Source organism: Salmo salar, chromosome ssa12, assembly GCF_905237065.1.
Source record: "Salmo salar chromosome ssa12, Ssal_v3.1, whole genome shotgun sequence".
Taxonomy (NCBI): domain Eukaryota; kingdom Metazoa; phylum Chordata; class Actinopteri; order Salmoniformes; family Salmonidae; genus Salmo; species Salmo salar.
In genome coordinates, this window is record NC_059453.1 from 47,973,316 (window position 1) to 47,996,207 (window position 22,892).

General features: G+C 42.7%; 1 protein-coding gene across 1 annotated transcript in view; it reads right to left on the reverse strand.

The window, feature by feature from the left end:
* Positions 1-20,897, reverse strand: part of LOC106565239 (thioredoxin reductase 1, cytoplasmic) — a 30,926-nt gene extending 10,029 nt beyond the window's left edge. The window contains exons 1-11 of the mRNA XM_014132132.2: positions 20,505-20,897; positions 20,260-20,320; positions 17,559-17,668; positions 16,422-16,529; positions 15,743-15,815; positions 6,012-6,134; positions 5,540-5,682; positions 4,980-5,095; positions 1,933-2,158; positions 1,466-1,558; positions 1,113-1,189 (exon numbers count right to left, since the gene is read on the reverse strand). Of these exons, the coding sequence (XP_013987607.2) occupies positions 1,113-1,189; positions 1,466-1,558; positions 1,933-2,158; positions 4,980-5,095; positions 5,540-5,682; positions 6,012-6,134; positions 15,743-15,815; positions 16,422-16,529; positions 17,559-17,668; positions 20,260-20,320; positions 20,505-20,621 (1,247 nt within the window). The 5' untranslated portion in view covers positions 20,622-20,897. The remainder of the gene's footprint in view (positions 1-1,112; positions 1,190-1,465; positions 1,559-1,932; positions 2,159-4,979; positions 5,096-5,539; positions 5,683-6,011; positions 6,135-15,742; positions 15,816-16,421; positions 16,530-17,558; positions 17,669-20,259; positions 20,321-20,504) is intronic.
* Positions 20,898-22,892: the final 1,995 nt, after the last annotated feature.

Below are 22,892 nucleotides of genomic sequence, written 5' to 3' on the forward strand. Positions count from 1 at the left end.
TGCAACAGAAAGGTCCAACATCTAGCCATCACTCTGGTTGTAATTCCGATGGTGTCCACAAGATGGCAGTGTATGTGCAAAGTTTCAGACGGATAACTTGAAGTATGAGCAAACTACATGACATTTAGTGTGAAGTCACCCAGGTACGTTTGGGCAAATCGTGAAGGAGACATTTACATTCATATTACATTTGTCTGCAAGAATATCGTCAAATCTGTATACTTGGACTTTGATTTAGCTTTTCCAGTATTAGTAGCCATATTATAAGTTCAACATTTGCAAAACACCCAGTTTTCATAACTCTCCATATTCTTAATTTTTGTCCAAAAGGAGAAGCTTGACGTCGCACAAGGTTAGCAGCAACATTTTGCGACAGATACTGGGGTTTCCGCATACTCCCGTAAAGCCCCGCTCATTGGCTATCTAGCTAGCTTTGTTTGACCCGGATTGGTGCTTTTTTATGAAGTTAAAGTCAATCAAGTGAAGACCGCCCGTGTCATCGGCGTGCCAAGAAGGCGTCGCTCTCTGACCAAATTTGGTGTCCTATAAGATATACTACACTCCTAATGATATAGTGAAGTCTGGTTACGTTCTAGGATCTCTGAGGAATACATACAAATGTGATTTGACTGGTTGAAACAACGTTTAGGGTTAGATTTTCACCGATTCCTTTCTTCGCAAATTGAACGAATGTAAATACAAAATTGATCGTGCATGCTATATGGACCTTTTTAGGATATGGAAAATTATTTTATCTAACAAAACGACACTTCATGTTATCTCTGGGACCCTACGGATGATACATTCTGAAATCTTGCTCTGATTTAAGTACACATTTCACCTTCAGAGGTGAATTTATCAAACCTAACGTGGTGAAAAAAGTGTTTTGTTGTTAGGAGCTCTCAACTAAATAGCATGGCATTTCTTTGCAGTAATAGCTACTGTAAATTGGACAGTGCAGTTATATTAACAAGAACTTAAGCTTTCAGCTGATATAAGACACTTATATGTACCGACATTTGTTGTTTCTCTAAAATCTGCGATCGTGACACGGCGCTGCATGATTTACAACTGTCCCGTTGACGGGATGCCTATCCCTAAGTTAAACTTACTTGGGGTTGACTTTGACTCCGGCTTGATCCAGGCCGATCTTGCCTGTACACGCGTCACGCCCCACGGCTATCAACACCTGCGGGAGGACAAGGAAGTCACCGGGTTAACGGGACCATTCTCCCAAAACAATAAAGCCCCGTCATCCCTACAGAGCAAAAATGACTAAATTTTGCTGGACAAAACATCTTATAGTTAAGGCTCAAAGACTGCCAATCATGCAGAGTTTGATAATGCCTAATGCCATATGTTAAAGTACTTTGTTTGCAGATTTAACTAACAGTATTGGTTTCATTCATAAGTGACAGATTTACTTTGGCTATTGGAGGTTAAGAGGACTTTAATGCGTACGTACAGTGTTGTATTCTCCCTCGATGGTTTCGTCACTCTCCGTGCTCTTGGCTGTCACCTTCAGCCTCCCAGGAGTGCCTGCCTCCAGCTCCTCCACCTGATATATAAAATGAATTGTATGGGGGGGGGGGGAATTGGTGTATCTAGCTACAACATTCTCTATAATACTAGAATGGCCAAGGCCGGGTGAACTGACGGCATCTTTCACTCTGAAAGATCACGTGGTTTTTAATTTAGTTCACCTTCATGGATGTTAGTCTTTGAACTTTAGACTTAAACTGACTCTTCCGATAAATAGCAAAATATTACACAACTTCCCAGATGACAGAACAATTTAGCCCAGGCATTTCCAAACCATAAAAAGGCCATAAAGAAAGCCCTGAACAGCTGAGTAAAGATACAAAGGGTGTAGTAAGCCTTTGAAAGCCTTCAAATACTATTTGAACCCAGGTATGGTAGTAGATGACTCACCTTGACAGGGACGTACTTCCGGAGGAACTTGACACCATGCTCTTCCATGTGCTCACCGGCGCGGTTGGCCATGTCCTGGTCGAAGCCCCTCAGCAAGATGGAGCGTACCATGACCGTCACATCCAGGCCCAGGCCGGCAAGGAAACCCCCGCACTCGAGCGCCACGTAGGATGCCCCGATCACCAGGGTCTTGCCGGGGCAGTGGGGGAGCGAGAACAGGTCATCGCTGCAGCATAGACACCCACAGACAGGGGAAGATCAGCCATAGTAGGGTGCACCTCCGTTAAACCCATAATGCTCTTTAAATGTATAAAAATGCCACAATTCACCCATTCTTTCTGCGATTAGCACGTGAAATACCTGGAATGTCAGATTCATTCACTAGACCAGTGGTCACCAACCGGTCAATCGTGATCGACTGGTTGATCTTCAAGGCATTCCTAGTCGATCGCCAAATATTTCCGTAGAAATGCCAATGATAAAGCCTTGTGCTCCTATGTTTTAAATTTGTCCCGCGCGGTTTGTGGTAGGTGCACTTGATTCAGCTGCCCTGCACGTCGGGTACGCGAATTGTTCCCATTTAGAACCATTTCATTTGTCTCAAGGTATAAAACCTGGCGGACCCGGAGGGCTAAATCAAGTGCACCTATTACTGGCCAATCGGATTAGGATAGCTCAAAATCACTGTGCCTGCAGCTTCTACGGACCGTCCGCTGCCGTCTCCTTCCATTCGTTGAGACTAACAATTGTAAAACATTTTTTTTTAAATGTACTGGATTTAAGAATGCTCAGCTTACAGCTGATCTATTTAGCTCATGTTTTGAAATATAATATGGTCTGAGAAGAACAATATTGTCAGACCAAGCATGCCCAATATGACGTGATAATGTATTAGGCCTACTGCACAAACCTCATTCTTACAGAACAGCTTTTATTCGGTTAATGTTGCATAGGCTTACATTTTATGAGTCATGCTTAAAAATAAAATAAAAATCGGTGGTAGACTTTGGATTTTGACTCAGAAAGTGACCTTGACTCAGAAAAGGTTGGTGACCACAGCATTAGACACAATAACTTCCTTTAACTGTTAAACTCCCAAACTATAAACAACAAAAAAGTCTGGCTAAAGACTGGTTATGTAGTCTGAAATGGGTCTGGGCGTGAACTTTGACACCAGTAGACAAGTATGTCCTCTGAAAATGTATTCAGTCACAAAACAACTACTAGGCATAGAATTTGCTTTAAAAGGGTACAGAGATGGATACCAGGGTCTGTCCCTATGACATGTAGGTTAGGAAAAGCCCACCAACACAGAGGTTCATCTTCTAGACAACCTGTGTTTAGACAGGTGGGAGATTATAGCCTTATTAAATGAATGACCTGAGATACAAGACCTCCTGTGGTGGGAATTAGATATGTGAGCTTGCCTGGGGAAGGTATGTGTGTGTTCCAGAGCACAAGCTTAGCTGCAATGTTCCACATCCCTTATGTCCATCCACATTTCACCTGCATGTCAGTGTTAGACAAATCTAATGCTTTTTCTTACTGAAGGGAGGGGATTACCTGAACTTGTCCAATGAGAAACTTCAGTTTCTAATGCCGATGGAAATAGTTTTACTACAGTGTACACTAATGAAACCACCTGCAGTGTGTTTATACAGCGCATTCGGAAAGTAGTCAGACCCTTTGGCTTATCCAACATTTTGTTACGTTACAGCCTTATTCTAAAATTGATTCAAATTATTTCCCCCTCCTTAATCTACACACAATACCCCATAATGGCAAAGCAAAAACAGGTTTAGAAATGTTTGCAAAGTTATCAAAAAAACATTTAAAAACAGATACCTTATTTACATAAGTATTCAGACCTTTTGCTATGAGACTTGAAATCGAGCTCAGGTGCATATAAGGTTCCACAGTTGACAGTGCACTGCAGAGCAAAAACCAAGCCATGAGGTCAAAGGAATTGTCCGTAGCACTCCGTGTAAGGATTGTGTCGAGGCACAGATCTGGGGAAGGTCCCCCAAGAACACAGTGGCCTCCACCAATCTTAAAATGGAAGAAGTTTGGAACCACCAAGACTCTTACTAGAGCTGGCTTCCCGGCCAAACTGAGCAATCGAGGGAGAAGGGCCTTGGTCAGGGAGGTGACCAAGAACCCAATGGTCACTGACAGAGCTCCAGAGTTCCTCTGTGGAAAGTACAGAGATCCTTGATGAGAACCTGCTCCAAAGCTCTCAGGACCTCAGACTGGGGTGATGGTTCACCTTCCAACAGGACAATGACCCTAAGCACACAGCCAAGACAACTCAGGATTGGCTTCAGGACAAGTCTCAATGTCCTTGAGCGGCCCAGCCAGAGCCTGGACTTCAACCAGAGCGAATATCTCTGGAGAGACCTGAAAATAGCTGTGCTGCGACACTCCCCATCCAACCTGACAGAGCTTGAGAGGAATGGGAGAAACTCCCAAAATACAGGTGTGCCAAGCTTGTAGCGTGATACCCAAGATGACTCGAGGCTGTAATCGCTGCCTAAGGTGCGTCAACAAAGTACTGAGTAAAGGGTCTGAATACTTATGTAAATGTGATATTTCAGTTTAAGTTAAAACATTTGCAAAATTAAAAAAAATACAAAAATAATGCTTTGTCATTATGGGGTATTGTGTGTAGATTGATGAGGGGGAAAAAAGTTAATTTTAGAATAAGGCAAAATGTGGAAAGAGTCAAGGGGTCTGCATACTTTCTGAATACACTGTATCTTGTTGATTGTATAATGATCTTGAGACTGTATAATCTTGTTGATTCAATGAGGGCTTTCCCCTGGCTGGACAGCAGTCAAATTGGATTGTGGGTTAAATAATGGGCACATTACTCTGTCCAGGTGTTGCTGATGCATGCCAGATCTGGATAGGTATTTTACCTATCAGCTACCCACATCATATGTTATTGCAATCTGGTGCCCGACGGCAGTCAATGACGTGGTACACAACCATTGGTTGATGCATGCAACGTCTGAGCAAGTGGGGGAGGGGAAGGGGTCTGGTCTCACCTGGTGATGCAGTACTCTTTGTCTCCGGGGACGCCCAGGTAACGCGGCCTCTCGCCCGTCGCCAGGATAAACTTAGCTGCTGTATGGAAGGTCTCCTTTCCTCGCTTGTTGGTCGCCTGCGGACGGAAAGTAGGGTGTCAAACGCTCTCTTACACACCGAAAGAATACTCGATAAAAGTAACCTAGCGTATCCCCGTCTGTTGTGTCAATCCTACAGTATGGTTTAAATCGATGCATCAATTCAAGGGTGTGGTTTGAAACCGTCCACGAGAGGGACATTAGCTGCTGTACTAACTGTTGTGATGTGTTTGTACGGAGCTATTACATATCTTTGGGGTTTGTTTACGATAAGCCAAGGAACTAACAGTTTCAGAATACATTGTGCATCTATAAAAAAAAAGTTCACATCAATTTTACCCATTTAAAAGACAATCAATTCAGTATGAAAATGGAAGGCAGTAAATTCAGTATGAAAATGGAAGGCAAGTCAATTCAAAATTAAAATGCATCAGAAAAAAACCATGGTTAGACATTTGCTTATAAATTCATAGGGTGCCAACCTTGATTTTGTGTGGCTCGATGAACTCTGCGTAGGAGTTGACGTAGTTGACGTTCTTGTCACGCAGCGCCACCCGGTAGCCCCAGTTCAACGAGCCAATGTAGTTGTTCACCGCGGTCTTCATCGTCTCCCAGTTGTGCTTCACTGGGAACCAGACCAGAATGACAAAGTCAACAAAAATGTCTTAAAGTTTTTTTTTGAAAGTATTTAGTAATTTATTACCCTTAGTGAAAAAGTTCTCAGCTGGAAGTTTTACATTTTGACCTCTTCATTATATGAAGAGAGCTAAAACAAGAGAATGTTTGTTTTCAAAGGGAAAAAAAAGTGTACTTTTACACCTTCATGTTTCATGCCTAGCACTGACCATGGCTCTGTTCCAAATATCCTTAGAAACATACAACTTTGGATGAGGCCATGTGTTGAACATGCTTTCCAAGTGACTAATACAGACACAGTAACCTAACAGACGCTACCTGTCTCCTCAGGCAACTCCCAGCCAAACTTGCGGGCATCCTGCATGGAGGTCCCTAGCAGGGCTGTCTGGTGCATCAGCTTCTTGGGGATGCAGCCCACGTTCACGCACGTGCCACCCAGGCCTGTCCAGGGACACATACAGAGTCACACATTTGGAGATTTATTTTAGATCCCATTGAAACATGCAGACATGTTGCAACTGAAAACAGCGGTATTCTGCTAGCTATTTTGATTTATGCGTCGGTGGCCCTGCAGCAGTTTCTGTAAGATTGTATGTCTGAAACAACTACAAGTTAGGTCGAAGACACACACGCTCATAATATAGTATAACTATCTTCAAAGTAATGACTTGGGACGTCGGGTATAAGATGACAGCTTATTTTAGTAATAATACTTCGTCACGCTACATTTCACCACTTTAGACAGTTCAAAACAATAAAGAAAGTTGTTAGCGCAAGCCAGGCTAATCACTCGTCACTTGTTTATAACTGGAACACTCATTATCACTTCCTGTCGCAAAGCATTCTGGTACTTGCAGTCAATAGCATAATCCAATACAGATGGAAGATAGTATTAGTTCTCAATTACTCTTGTATATATGTAAATAACTGTAGATAATTCATTGAGATTATCTAAAGATATTAACTGTAAAACTTAACTCCGTAACCCATTCAAGTTACCACAACCCCCCCAATAAACAACTGTTCATATAAATCAACTGAATAGGTCTCAAAGTCCCTGAGGTAGCACAAACTGAACATGACCTAACTAGGCCATCTCGGCCTGGAAAAAAAGTTACTTGATCTTCCCTAGTTTCTAAGTTTGTCTGGGTGTCATCTTCTCCGATGACTGCAACGTCACCCACTTTTAGTGGGGTGGGCTGACTAAATCCAGCAAGTAGTCTCTTCGCCAGCTGTTCCAGAAGCTGGTCACAAGTCTCTGCCTGTACTTACTGCATGTTATTTCCTCCTTGTTGAGCATCATTCAGAAATAGATTGGGCGCCAGGAAGTGGGCTGGTGTCAGGAGTTGTGGTTCATCCACTTCATTGTACTCGGAAGGTCAGAGGCCTAGAGATTAGGATTGCATCAACCCGTCAGGACTGTGCACATTACATTTACATTTTTGTAATTTAGCAGATGCTCTTGTCCAGAGCAACTTACAGTAGTGAGTGCATTTTCATATTTTGTTTGTACATTTCTTCAAAAGTTGAGTGAAGCTCTCCCAAGAACTTCTCAGGCATGTTTTGACGAGTCTCACAGAATCCGCCCCCACCAGGCTGCTCGCTCGCGATGATCCTCCAGGCAATGCCTCTTTCTGAGAAGAACTCCAAGAGTTGGGGATCTTTTATTGATTTCTACAGATCTTTCAAGTCCTGACCACCTCTCGAACATTTTTGCATTGTCAGAATGGATTACTTTGCATAACCGAACATGAATGTCTCTTGATTGACCTGAGATCCAAATCTATTGCTCTGGGTACAGCACAATGTAGGACTTCTTCACAGAACCATTTGCTTTCATGTAGAACGGTCCTGCAAGATCCACATCTGTGGTGGGGATTCAGTTATTCTGTCTTTTGGTAAAAGCACAGTGACCTGCTGTCCGGCCTTTGCTTTGAATCTCTTGCAGGCTGTGCATCTAGCCATGGTGCTCCTGACTAGCACGCAAGATCCAGTATCTTTGATTTGCACTAGAGTGACTGATACTCCAGAATGCATCTCCTTCTCATGATAGTACTACATCAGCATTTCTGAGTTTGCTGGGCAGAACCCATTGGTGCTGCTCTCTGAATGGGATGTTGGACTGTTGCAAACTTCCTGTTACAGTGGGGGGGAAAAGTATTTGATCCCCTGCTGATTTTGTACGTTTGCCCACTGATAAAGAAATTATCAGTCTATAATTTTAATGGTAGGTTTATACACTGCTCAAAAAAATAAAGGGAACACTAAAATAACACATCCTAGATCTGAATGAATGAAATAATCTTATTAAATACTTTTTTCTTTACATAGTTGAATGTGCTGGCAACAAAATCACACAAAAATAACCAATGGAAATCCAATTTATCAACCCATGGAGGTCTGGATTTGGAGTCACACTCAAAATTTAAGTGGAAAACCACACTACAGGCTGATCCAACTTTGATGTAATGTCCTTAAAACAAGTCAAAATGAGGCTCAGTAGTGTGTGTGGCCTCCACGTGCCTGTATGACCTCCCTACAACGCCTGGGCATGCTTCTGATGAGGTGGCCGATGGTCTCCTGAGGGATCTCCTCCCAGACCTGGATTAAAGCATCCGAAAACCCCTGGACAGTCTGTGGTGCAACGTGGCGTTGGTGGATGGAGCGAGACATGATGTCCCAGATGTGCTCAATTGGATTCAGGTCTGGGGAACGGGCGGGCCAGTCCATAGCATCAATGCCTTCCTCTTGCAGGAACTGCTGACACACTCCAGCTACATGAGGTCTAGCATTGTCTTGCATTAGGAGGAACCCAGGGCCAACCGCACCAGCATATGGTCTCACAAAGGGTCTGAGGATCTCATCTCGGTACCTAATGGCAGTCAGGCTACCTCTGGCGAGCACATGGAGGGCTGTGCGGCCCCCCAAAGAAATGCCACCCCACACCATGACTGACCCACCGCCAAATTGGTCATGCTGGAGGATGTTGCAGGCAGCAGAACGTTCTCCACGGCGTCTCCAGACTCTGGTCACGTCTGTCACATGTGCTCAGTGTGAACCTACTTTCATCTGTGAAGAGCACAGGGCGCCAGTAGTGAATTTGCCAATCTTGGTGTTCTCTGGAAAATGCCAAACATCCTGCACGGTGTTGGGCTGTAAGCACAACCCCCACCTGTGGACGTCGGGCCCTCATACCACCCTCATGGAGTCTGTTTCTGACCGTTTGAGCAGACACATGCACATTTGTCATTTTGCAGGGCTCTGCGAGTGCTCCTCCTGCTCCTCCTTGCACAAAGGCGGAGGTAGCGGTCCTGCTGCTGGGTTGTTGCCCTCCTACGGCCTCCTCCACGTCTCCTGGTAGCGCCTCCATGCTCTGGACACTACGCTGACAGACACAGCAAACCTTCTTGCCACAGCTCGCATTGATGTGCCATCCTGGATGAGCTGCACTACCTGAGCCACTTGTGTGGGTTGTAGACTCAGTCTCATGCTACCACTAGAGTGAAAGCACCGCCAGCATTCAAAAGTGACCAAAACAACAGCCAGGAAGCATAGGAACTGAGAAGTGGTCTGCGGTCACCACCTGCAGAACCACTCCTTTATTGGGGGTGTCTTGCTAATTGCCTATAATTTCCACCTGTTGTCTATTCCATTTGCACAAAAGCATGTGAAATGTATTGTCAATCAGTGTTGCTTCCTAAGTGGACAGTTTGATTTCACATAAGTGTGATTGACTTGGAGTTACATTGTGTTGTTTAAGTGTTCCCTTTATTTTTTGAGAAGTGTATGAACAGTGAGAGACAGAATAACAACAAAACAATCCAGAAAAACATGTCAAAAATGTTATAAAATGATTTCCATTTTAATGAGGGAAATAAGTATTTGACCCCTCTGCAAAACATGACTTAGTACTTGGTGGCAAAACCCTTGTTGGCAATCAGAGGTCAGACGTTTCTTGTAGTTGGCCACCAGGTTTGCACACATCTCAGGAGGGATTTTGTCCCACTCCTCTTTGCAGATCTTCTCCAAGTCATTAAGGTTGAGGCTGACGTTTGGCAACTCGAACCTTCAGCTCCCTCCACAGATTTTCTATGGGATTAAGGTCTGGAGACTGACTGATTTGGCCACTCCAGGACCTTAATGTGCTTCTTCTTGAGCTACTCCTTTGTTGCCTTGGCCGTGTGTTTTGGGTCATTGTCATGCTGTGATACCCATCCACGACCCATTTTCAATGCCCTGGCTGAGGGAAGGAGGTTCTCACCCAAGATTTGACAGTACATGGGCCCGTCAATTGATGCGGTGAAGTTGTCTTGTCCCCTTAGCAGAAAAACACCCCCAAAGCATAATGTTTCCACCTCCATGTTTGACGGTGGAGATGGTGTTCTTGGGGTCATAGGCAGCATTCCTCCTCCAAACATGGCGAGTTGAGTTGATGCCAAAGAGCTCCATTTTGGTCTCATCTGACCACAACACTTTCCCCCAGTTGTCCTCTGAATAATTCAGATGTTCATTGTCAAACTTCAGATGGGCATGTATATGTGCTTTCTTGAGCAGGGGGACCTTGCAGGCACTGCAGGATTTCAGTCCTTCACAGCGTAGTGTGTTACCAATTGTTTTCTTGGTGACAATGGTCCCAGCTGCCTTGAGATCATTGACAAGATCCTCCCGTGTAGTTCTGGGCTGCTTCCTCACCGTTCTCATGATCATTGCAACCCCACGAGGTGAGATCTTGCGTGGAGCCCCAGGCCGAGGGATATTGACAGTTCTTTTGTGTTTCTTCCATTTGCGAATAATCGCACCAAATGTTGTCACTTTCTCACTAAGCTGCTTGGCGATGGTCTTGTAGCCCATTCCAGTCTTGTGTAGGTCTACAATCTTGTCCCTGACATCCTTGGAGAGCTCTTTGGTCTTGGCCATGGTGGAGAGTTTGGAATCTGATTGATTGCTTCTGTGGACATGTCTATTTTATTTTTTATTTATTTTTTTACAGGTAACAAGCTGCGGTGAGGAGCACTCCCTTTAAGAGTGTGCTCCTAATCTCAGCTCGTTACCTGTATAAGACACCTGGGAGCCAGACATTTTTCTGATTGAGAGGGGGTCAAATACTTATTTCCCTTATTAAAATGCTAATCAATTTATAACATTTTTGACATGCGTTGTTCTGGATATTTTTGCTGTTATTCTGTCTCTCACTGTTCAAATAAACCTACCATTAAAATGATATACTGATCCTTTCTTTATCAGTGGGCAAACATACAAAATCAGCAGGGGATCAAATACTTTCCCCCCCCCACTGTACATTGAGTAGTTCTTCCTTGTCCAGGAACAGTTTTAGTTGTTTGATTTCACAGTCATTGTTTAGGTTTTTTCCTGCCTTCAGCAGTTTGATCTCCTGACTGAAACGCATGTTACTTTGAGCTAGTACTTTTCTGCTTCAAACAGTTTGTCAGTCAGTTCACCTTGTGTCTGTGTTTGTATGAGCATTGGCTGTGAATCCTTATATCCAGGCAGTCACTCTGAACACTCATTTCAGTTTGCTGTACCCTTCGAGCTCCAACAACGGTTCAGTGACGTCTGTGTTGTTTACAGTGACATGACTTAAGTTCTGTGATCACCTCTTCCGGAACCTTGTCATCATTAGCTTCCTCTGACTGATCGCTAGGTCCGTTCCACCATAGCTGGCTCTAAAGTGTCAAACAGTTTGTCCTCCTTAGGGAGATCAGCTGGATTTGTTTTCCCTTCATTGTGTGACCATGACTCTGTTGGTCAAGGACTGGGTCTCTGTCACTGTTTGCGTCAAATGGTTTCCATTTTTGAGCTGAACTGCAAATCCAATGCAGCACAATCGAGTCTGTCCACACTGATCTGTGTTTGTACCATTGTTCTGTGTGGTCAGATTGCTTGCTAGTCTTGCTCCAATCACAGCTCCCATGAGCTCCAGGCGTGGCAGTGTCATTTTCTTGGGAGGGGCTATCCTGGACTTGTTTCTCTGTTTTGTGTTACACCTTACAGGTAAGATACTGCACTGTAAGCATTTTTCACGTGTCACAGAACGTGAAAAATGGCTGCATGTCTGTTCTGTACCACCTTGGTATGGCAAGATGGTGTAGTTCTGAACACATTCTAGTGTCAAATCAGGTGGTAACTTTTGTCCAAGCTGAGTCCCATGTCAGTCCCACATTTTCTGGAACACACACACACTTGATCCTGATGGTAAAGGGGGTCAGGAAGCCGATAGGGTCGAAGATACATGCAAAATGCTTCTCTTTGCGTTCTCCTTTTGCTTTAGAATGCTCAGTAGTGGTCTGAGGTCAAACAAAGTAATCGGTTTCTTGTTTCCACACTAAGCCTAACACTTTCAGCACTGCTCCGTGTTTCCCTGCCCCCAACGTGTGGTCAGTTGTTGCACTCTCCTCACACTTTGTTTTCAGCTCATGAGAGTCATCCACTTGCAGAGGTCCATGCCTGCAGTTGATACAACTGCAAAGAAAATGCTCACAGAGTAAGCCTCTAACGTTACTTAATTTCAAGTTCATGCAATCTACATAGAGTGACTCAATGCCCCTCTAGAACTTCTGTTCTGTTTTGTATTGTTTCAGATGCTTCCTGATTGTAGCTGTGAGCAAGAATGGACTTGGGGAAGCTCCAAACACCACTCGTCATCATCAGCACACAGCTCCATTTCATTTTCTCCATTTGGTGACCCACAGGAATCTCACGGCGTCACCGTCTCTCAGCTAGGGATATCTGCAGAAAGGCTTTCTTGATGTCTGCCATGCGATCTGCGATCTCGTGCCGTCTAAACTGAAGTCGTCTCAGGTTCCAGACGTTTTTGTTTTCACGGTAACTCCACATGGTATCGTCCATCACTGGTGCCTACACCGACCATCCAAAAGTGCTCTCTAAAGCAACTAGCATCTCTGTTACGATCTAGCAGAGTGGAGAGACTATGTGCCAGTAGTAGTCTGCCCCTATCAGGACAGAGAGTTCAGGATCGTCATCTCCTGTAAAGTCTGCGAGCAGCAGTCCTTTCCTCTTGAGCTCATGTTGAATCTGCTCAGCAGGATCTTTCCTCAAGGCTGTGCATTTCTTAGTAATAATACTTGTTCACATAAAAGTGTACCACATTAGATCATACCAAACAATAGAATAACGTTGCTAGCACAAGCCAGGCTAATCACTTGTCAGTAATTGATATTCTCATTCATTTCCAGTCAATAGCGTAATCCAATACTAACCAATAATACAGAAAGATACACATACATACATTTGAAGTCTGAAGTTTACATACACCTTAGCCAAATACGTTTAAACTCAGTTTCACAATTCCTGACTTTTAATCCTAGTAAAAATTCCCAGTCTTAGGTCAGTTAGGATCACCACTTTATTTTAAGAATGTGAAATGTCAGAATAATAGGAGAGAATGATTTATTTCAGCTTTTATTTCTTTCATCACATTCACAGTGGATCAGAAGTTTACATACCGTAATTTCCAGACTATTAAGCGCACCTGAATATAAGCCGCACCCACTGAATTAAAAAAATATATATTTTGAACATAAATAAGCCGCACATGTCTATAAGCCGCACATGTCTACCGGTACATTGAAACAAATAAACTTTACACAGGCTTTAACGAAACACGGCTTGTAACAAAAAATAAAAAATTTGCAATAAACAGTAGCCTACCAAGAAAGTAATTGCTCCAGACCAAGCTCCCGTGCAGCAGCTCAATTTCCTTTTCCAACAGCCAGATCAATCGCCTTCAACTTGAAAGCTGCATCATATGCATTTCTCCGTGTCTTTGCCATGATGAGGGTGACAAAATGACTACCGTAATCAGAATGATGGGAAGTTTGAGCGCGCTTAATTTAATCTAAACAGTAAAGAAAAAAGTTGTTTGACCTTAACCCGTTCGGCAATTTCATTGGTCTAATGAAAGCTTCATGCCGCCAAAAAACTGAGCACGTCACGGAATGTGTTTTCTTTTTTTTTTTTAAAGGGGGAAAAATCCATATATTAGCCGCGTCATTGTTTAAGCCGCGAGGTTCAAAGCGTGGGAAAAAAGTAGAGGCTTATAGTCCGGAAATTACGGTACACTCAAATAGTATTTGGTTGCATTGCCTTTAAATTGTTTAACTTGGGTCAAACATTTTGGGTAGCCTTCCACAAGCTTCCCACAATAATTTGGGTGAATTTTGGCCCATTCCTCCTGACAGAGCTGGTGTTTATACTTGCATACTATTATTTGTACAGATGAACATGGTACCTTCAGGCGTTTGGAAATTGCTCCCAAGGATGAACCAGACTTGTGGAGGTCTACTATTTTTTTTCTGAGGTCTTGGCTGATTTCTTTTGATTTTCCCATGATGTTAAGCAAAAAGGCACGGAGTTTGAAGGTAGGCCTTGAAATACATCCACAGGTCCAGCTCCAATTGACTCAAATAATGTCAATTAGCCCATCAGAAGCTTCTAAAGCCATGACATCATTTTCTGGAATTTTCCAAGCTGTTTAAAGGCACAGTCAACTTAGTGTATGTAAACTTCTGACCCACTGGAATTGTGATACAGTGAGTTATAAGTGAAATAATCTGTCTAAACAATTGTTGGAAAAATTACTTGTTTCATGCACAAAGTAGATGTCCTAACCAAATTGCCAAAACTATAGTTTGTTTAACAAGAAATTTGTGGAGTGGTTGAAAAACGAGTTAATGACTCCAACCTAAGTGTATGTAAACTTTCAACTGTGCATACATACCAGTATGTGGACAACCCTTAACATTTGTGGATTCGGCTAATTCAGCCACACAGCCATGCAATCTCCATAGACAAACATTGGCAGTAGAATGGCCTTACTGAAGAGCTCAGTGACGTTCAACGTTGCACCGTCATAGGATGATACCTTTCCAACAAGACAGTTCAAATTTCTGCCCTGCTAGAGCTTCCCCGGTCAACTGTTAGTGCTGTTATTGTGAAGTGGAAATGTATAGTAGCAACAACGGCTCAGCCTCGAAGTGGTAGGCCACACAATCTCACAATACAGGACTGTCGAGTGCTGAAGCGCGTAAAAAAAATAATAATTGCCTGTCCTCCGTTGCAACACTCACTTCCAAACTGCCTCTGGAAGCAACGTCAGCACAAGAACTGTTCGTCGGGAGCTTCATGAAATGGGTTTCCATGGCCGAGCAGCTGCACGCAAGCCTAAGATCACCATGCGCAATGCCAAGTGTCGGCTGGAGTGGTGTAAAGCTCATTAGACTCTGGAGCAGTGGAAACTTAAGTTCACTGAAGTAATGAATCATGCTTCACCACCTGGCAGTCCAACGGACAAACCTGGGTTTGGCGGATGCCAGGAGAACGCCAACTGCAAAGTTAGGTGGAGGAGGAATAATGGTTTGAGGCTATTTTTCCATGGTTCGGGCTAGGCCCTTTAGTTCCAGTGAAGGGAAATCTTAACCCTAAAGCATACAATGACATTATGCGTATTCAACTTTGTGGCAACAGTTAGGGGAAGTTCCTTTCCTTTTTCAGCATGACAATGCCCCCATGCGCAAAGTGAGGTCCCTACAGAAATGGTTTGTCGAGATCGATGTGGAATAACTTGAGCCTTGACCTCAATCCCATCGAACACCTTTGGGATGAATCGGAACGCCGACTGAGAGCCAGGCCTAACCGCCCAACAGCAGTGCCCGACCTCACTAATGCTCGTGGCTGACTGGAAGCAAGTCCTCGCAGCAATGTTCCAACATCTAGTAGAAAGCCTTCCCAGAAGAGTGGAGGCTGTTTTATCAGCAAAGGGGGGAACCAACCTCATATTAACGCCTATGATTTTGGAATGAGATGTTCGACGATCAGGTGTCCACACACTTTGTCATGTAGTGTAGTTCTCGATCACAAAAGTAATACAATTACTATTGCACATCAATAAAATCTTTAGATAATTCATTCAGATTAACTGTAAACATGAACTCGGTAACCCCTTAAAGTTAATAAAACGTTGATTGAAGAAGAGTGACACGTAAGGAGTACACCAGGGAAGCCCTACTCACCCCAGGTGTTCCCTTTCGGCGTGGGCACCACATAGTCCAACACCATCACCTTCTTCCCCAGCGTCGCTGCCTCCTATCCCATGAGAAGCACAAGAGGGCAGAAGTCCATTTAGACAACTTGATTAAAGGTACTCAGCGATACTCAGAAAATAAAACAGCATAGTGGGTCAATTTCCGCAACTAAGAGCATTGAAGCTCAACTTCAACGGTTTTGGTGCCCTGGCTACCATTCAGGTGAACAGGGCGAAGCGAACGCGTGCCCATGCGCAGATACTGTGTGTGACTGTGTGAGAGCGAAGTCTTGCATCTTGCTCATCTCAATAGCTGCGGTGCTGCTCGTGGCGACTTCATTTCGCAGAGTCTACCTTTAATACAACCACTGGTCAACTCGCTCAGCATACACGCTTAGTTTCATCGTTGCTATGATGACCCATCTGAAATCCTGTGTCTGAAAACATTACCAGCAGTCAAAGCTCTTTAGAGAAGGTTTGAGGGAAACCTTGGATCTTCTCCTCCAATCTGTTTTGAAAGGAATTGAGGCAACAAGGACAGAGGAAGCAAGGATTGGACAGCTAGTAATGTTTTCAGACACAGCCTTCCTCCAAGGGCCTCAATACTTGAAAAGGTGCAGGCCTGGAGTTATGCTTGGTTTGAGATGCACTGTCTGGGAGGCTCTCACCTTTGAGCAGGCCAGGCCTCCCGATCCGCCCCCGATGACGATGAGGTCATACTCGTAGACCTCATTCTTCTCGCACAGTAGCTTTTGAAGGATGCCATCTTTGTGGGCCTGAGAAGAGGATGACAGGTGGTCAGCTACCACTGCAAGAACAACATTAACCCAACAAAGTCTTAAAAAAGGCACACAAACATGCTTCTGGTGGAAAAAAACAAAAACATAATGTAATGCAGTAAGGACACCCGACATGCTGATTTATGATCCCGGGGGAAAAAAAGGTGTTAATGAAAAATGTGCATGGCTGTGAGGTTATTCTACATTCAATAGCGATGCCGACACCATTCATGCCGGAGAGGGCGTTCTTCATGCCACATAAAATCCCTTCGATGGAACTAAACCAGCATTTCCAAGATAAGGGCAGGAGACAGAAAGCACGTACATTTTAAGGATAATAATACATTATACACTGAAGGAGAATGTATTGGTGGCTTCAAGTAAAACATAAGCTATTGTGTAATGCTGGCAAAGTGCCACCTTATGCTACACATGAAAAGACAAAAACAGTTTAATGAGCTAATTGCAGCTCAGTGTAGAGGGAAGAGGAGACTCTAGATTTGGGTGTTCTTAAGTAGCCATTTTTATGTAAATAGAAGTTTGGCAGTGGCATCAGGCTCTTATAACCCCACTTGACCCAAATAGATCCACTCAACCCTTGTTTCTGGCAAATGGACAAAGACACTCTTCAGTAATATTACAATGCAATTAAAGCCTGCAGTGGGCATAATTTACCACATGCTAAAATGCAAGGGGAACCTATGACATCAAATGTATCTTTCTTTGCCAAAACCTGACATTTTAGCAGAAGTTTGAGTTATGGGTCCTGTGTGGCTCAGTTGGTACAGCATGGTGCTTGCAACGCCAGGGTTGTGGGTTAAATTCCCACTGGGAACCAATATGGGGGGGAAAAGTATGAAAATGTATACATTCACTACTTTAAGGTCACTCTGGATAAGAGCATCTGCTAAATGACTAAAATGTAAATCAAAACAGGATAAGTCCAAAAGTTGGTGGCATTTGCAAAACCACGAGTGAAATGACAATGAAGTTGTTCTTGAAATCTTACGCTACAACGATCCATACCTGCATTGTTTTGTCACAGCCGCCAATGTGGGTTTTGTTGACGAAGACATTGGGGACAGTTTTCTGCCTGGTCATCTCAAGCAGAAGTTCTTGATAGTTTGATCCATTATCTAGACAACAGTTAAGAGATGTTAGCAGAGTAGCAGCTAAATGTATATGAAATTAACCACTCATATCTCTGACCTGTACACTAGGGTCATTATAGGTGACATTCATACAAACAGTACATGTATAACATTACAGGTGTCCCTGACAAAAGAAACTACTTGGAACACTATCAACTATTAACTTGCAACATTTTATAAAATGTTCTGGGCCCTCAGTTTCCTGTGCCAGTGAGCTCAGGACAGACCCAGCTGTAGGCTATTTGCGCAAGGGATAAAGAAGTAATCAGGTAGGCCCTATTTTATGACATTTCCAATGGATCAGAATTACATTTTTCCCTTTCACACCGAGTGGTTATCGAAAGGGAGAGAGCTGGAAAGATTTGTCAAATACATTGAGGATGTATTGTCATTCTCAATTATGTAAAAACAGACGACGTTTGCTTGCTGTTTGAGGTGAAGAAAACATTACTTTGAGAAGCTCTACAGCGGATTAGTGGTGATGCGTTAATTCAATCGGAAATACTATCAGATCCCCAAATGGGCACATTTATATGCCTATATTTGTGCGCAGGCCAGGTAGCCTATAGGCCTACTTATAGGCGTAATCAGGTGCGCGTTCTAAGGCAACATTGACAGGACCGCTCAAAACAAAAGACAATTAATAAATTGACAAAATTCACAAATGGAATGAAATAAATCAGAACTTGAGTACCGTAATTTCCAGACTATTGAGCGCACCTGAATATAAGCCGCACCCACTGAATTAAAAAAGATATATATATTTTGAACATAAATAAGCCGCACATGTCTATAAGCCGCAGGTGCCTACCGGTACATTGAAACAAATGAACTTTACACAGGCTTTAACGAAACACGGCTTGTCATCGACTCATTAAGACCAAACTCCCATGCAGCAGCTCTATTAACCAGCCAGAGCAATCGCCTTCAACTTGAAAGCTGCATCATATGCATTTCTCCGTGTCTTTGCCATGATGAGGGTGACAAAATGACTACCGTAATCAGAATGATGGGAAGTTTGAGCGCGCTTAATTTAATCTAAACAGTAAAGAAAAAAGTTGTTTGACCTTAACCCGTTCGGCAATTTCATTGGTCTAATGAAAGCTTCATGCCGCCAAAAAACTGAGCACGTCACGGAATGTGTTTTCTTTTTTTTTTTTAAAGGGGGAAAAATCCATATATTAGCCGCGTCATTGTTTAAGCCGCGAGGTTCAAAGCGTGGGAAAAAAGTTGCGGCTTATAGTCCGGAAATTACGGTAGTATAGGTTGTGCGCTCTGCAAACAACATGTCCACTCAATGAGAATGGTAAAAGACTGGAATAATAATATATTGAATGCATTAACAGAAATTAGCAAAACAAACATTGTAGATGAGAAATTATAGGAATTAACAGTAAATGTACTACTGGTGATATGTAATGGGGAACTGATTGAGACTGACAGTCAAATGCAAACAATTCACACACATGAACTTATGAAACAATGAATATACAGAAATTGGCAGGAGAGAGTGCATTCTGGAGAGAGAGGTGCATTGGGCATCTTAGCCACACTCCCCTTCTTCTTGGACTTCGCCATCCCCGCGGCCTCCGCAATCGATTAGTACACTGAGATTGTCGTCGAATAAGACTAGTGTCCCATGTGTTATGAAAAATATATATACACATTTGCTTCTGCTCGATTAAAACAAATCTAGCTCGACCAACAGCCTATCGAACAAACAATCGGCCAGTCGACTAATTGGGGTCAGCAGTAAACGTAAAATAACTTAAATTGTAAGTGCTGACAGTGGGTTCAGTCTGATGTAAATGCACATTGGGTCTGTTCTGCAAACAAACAGTTTAAATACACTGCATAATTCAGTACTGGCAATCTTTTCTAAGTGTATTTTCCAGAGCAATTTATGTAGCGCCCAGTGTGTATTTACCAGAACAGCTGTGACCGGTGAGAGATAAAATGGCCAAGCATCCAGAGGAGAGAAAGAGATTGAGGGAGTGACTCAGCACATTGTGGTGGCCCTAACAAACATTGACAGTGTATTCTGTGGTAAAACATTAACATATTGACTATGCAAGTAAAAACAATGTTAATTTTATTAGCCTTTTTTTTAACCTTCTGATCAACCATTAACAAGTGAGAAATATCAGATAAAGCAATAAGGAACAGCTTTAAGGTGAGCTTGAGGAAACAACCCATTACTAGAATAACAGGTCCTGTACATATTTTTGTTTCACCATTCAAAAGACATAATGCAAATGTGTGTATGGTCCATCAACATTTCCCAAATTAATTTAATTTACTAATTTAACCCTTGCATTTGAGATAGTCCACACTGACTGAGTGACAGCATGACCAGACAACTGGTCTGGAGGCGTGGCTCCTTAGTAGAGTACTACTTAACACCTTTTGAACTTCCATTGCCAATTCAATGATATCCCAAAACGTATAGCCAACTTTACTGAGGCTAGAAAAATACTGGTCATATAACAAAGAGAACTACATGTGGGACGTTTGAATGCTGTGCATCGGCTTTCGAAGAAAAAGCTTGCCACCACTTCCTGTGAACAATTCCTTACCAATTAGATCCAGCTCCACCACATTGCAATTCACGTTCAGTTCCTTGAACAGATCCTTCACCTGGAAAGCGAAACAAATATACTGCTTGAATCCCGTTTAATCTTCACTGGATTAACTACCCATCCACCGTGTTACTGTAGTCATTTAACATTACTTAGTTCTGTCAGAAGCTAGCGAGTAACCGGCTACTACTAACTAGCTAGCAAGGTAGGCAAAAAGTAAAAACAAATAATGTTGGACTTACTTTCACACAATATGGACAGTAGCTTTTACTGAATACCAACACTTGGTTTGAATCAATAAGTTCCTGTATCCGAGATTTTAGTTGATTCCTCCCAGTGTCATCGTCGATGGGAGGCATTGTTGGACTATTTTCGCCTGGCTTGCCTCCTGGCAAGCTTGAACGTATGGGAAAGAGCGGAGCGAAACTCCCTCCAACACGCAACCTAGCTGTTAAACGATGACCCAGCAAGTCCGATTTCTCAAGTAGTTGTCCTTGCGAATCACAGATAGATAGAAACTACCTTGCTAGCTAGATATAATTCCAACAGGTCAACTTCTGCCCTCATGTCGTTTCAACACCCGCCCGGTATATCAACCCCGCGAAATGTTCTGAGTAAATCTTGTTTAAGGTCAGAGAAGAAGAGGCAAAGCGAGAGGGTTTACCCCGCCCAAAATCTGTCCACGTTAAGCAGATCATTCATTACGCAAGTGATGTTTTTATATGGGGGGGTGACAATGAGAGTGTCCAATTTAGTCAATATAAACATGTATAGCTATTTTCGTAATGCTTACTTAGGTTGTTATGAGTGTACTGTTTATATCGGAGTTGTTCCTGTTGAAATAATTCGAGATGTATATGCATATTCATAAAGCTAGCATAGCATCTCACTCTCCATTGAATACAGGCGGTTGACGTCAACACCCCTCATCGAATATTCCAAATAATATTCAAATAACGAGATGTATCCACCAACCCAAATAGAGGAATAGGCGGGAGTTTGACAGCCCGCCGTTTCCGCTCTTTGGACAACGAATAATTTTGTTAAGGCGGAGACACAAGCATCTCGTCATTATATACAATATCTCTGGTAAAGTCTCTGGTTGGGGGGAGTATGTCTGTTTACATGCCTGAATGTATACTAACCCTTGTTTCAAACTCTACTCTGAAGAAATATATTTATATATGATCAAACCACACCATACGATTAAATTGATGAAGCAGTGAAATTGATAATCCCCGTGATATTAATCAGAATTTATAACATTGTTGGAGGACACGGACCAACAGGCAATATTGTCAGGCAGCTATAACATTACTTTTGACAGGGTCCGTGCTATCTTGAATCCTTAAGGGGGAAAGCACAAAAAAAGACAGAACTGTATCTATTTGGATCTATCCATCTACATCTATTTCCACATTTAAAAAGTATTAGCTACTTAGTATAAACTTGACTTTTTTGGATTTGTGCTTTTATTAGGCTACATTAATTATTTGATATAATGGTTGTTGTATTGTTCAAAGTCATAATCCATTACAAATAAGAAATGACTTTGAACAATACAAATGTTTTGGCTCATAGCACCATCTGCTGGAAAACAAGTATATATTTAGATTTTATTGGATCCCTATTATTTTATTTACCTAGGCAAGTCAGTTGAGAACAAATTGTTATTTTCAATGACGGCCTATGAACGATGGGTTAACTGCCTTGTTCAGGGGCAGAACGACAGATTTGTACCTTGTCAGCTCAGGGATTTGATCTGGCAACCTTTTGGTTACTAGTCCAACACTAACCACTAGGCTACGCTGCCGCCCCAGTTAGCAAATGCCAACGTCAACAACTAGTCTTTCTGGGGTCCGACCAGGGCCGGGTTACCAAATGGGCAAGGTTGGGAGCTCCCCAACCTTCTGGGGGCTCCCAAACCAAAAATAAATATAAAATGGGGTATTTTCCTAAGCATGCCTTCTAGACATGGCTGTAGCTAGATTCTGTCTGCCTACCTACCTGGGTACATTTGTACGGCCTGGTCACTGGTTGAAGTTTATGCTATATTTCTTTCTATTAGGCTAGATATTGTTCTAAATCTCTCTGTGCCTCTATGACCTAGAAATGCCTCAGACATGATGAAAACAAGCCCATATTCCCCCATGGTGAAATTCCCCTTTAAAATATAAATAAATAACATACACAATACATAAAGTGACACAAAAGAAAGCCAATTTGCAATTTTATTTGATTGTATGAGAGGCACTGTCGGAAAAAACATACAGTATTTTTTTGTGTTTTGATGTTACCTTTTACATGCACTGAAACCCAAAAAGTGTCTTAAACATCAATATTCAGAGTATTTTAAAACGCATTCTGTGTATCATAACATTTATATTGGGTTTACAGCCACGAAACACCAGATCTCAGCTTAGGTGCATTACTTTTCATGGTTTCATTACACAGTGATGGTGGATTGCACTGCATTGGATTGGGTTCCTTTAACTAATGGTAGGATTGTATCTGGCACAGAAACTGGATTATTTGCGTTCAACCATTGGCGGCTGTATCTGGAACTGCATATTGCAATAGAATGATATGAAATACAATAAGTTCTGACACTTAACTATTGTTTGACTCTT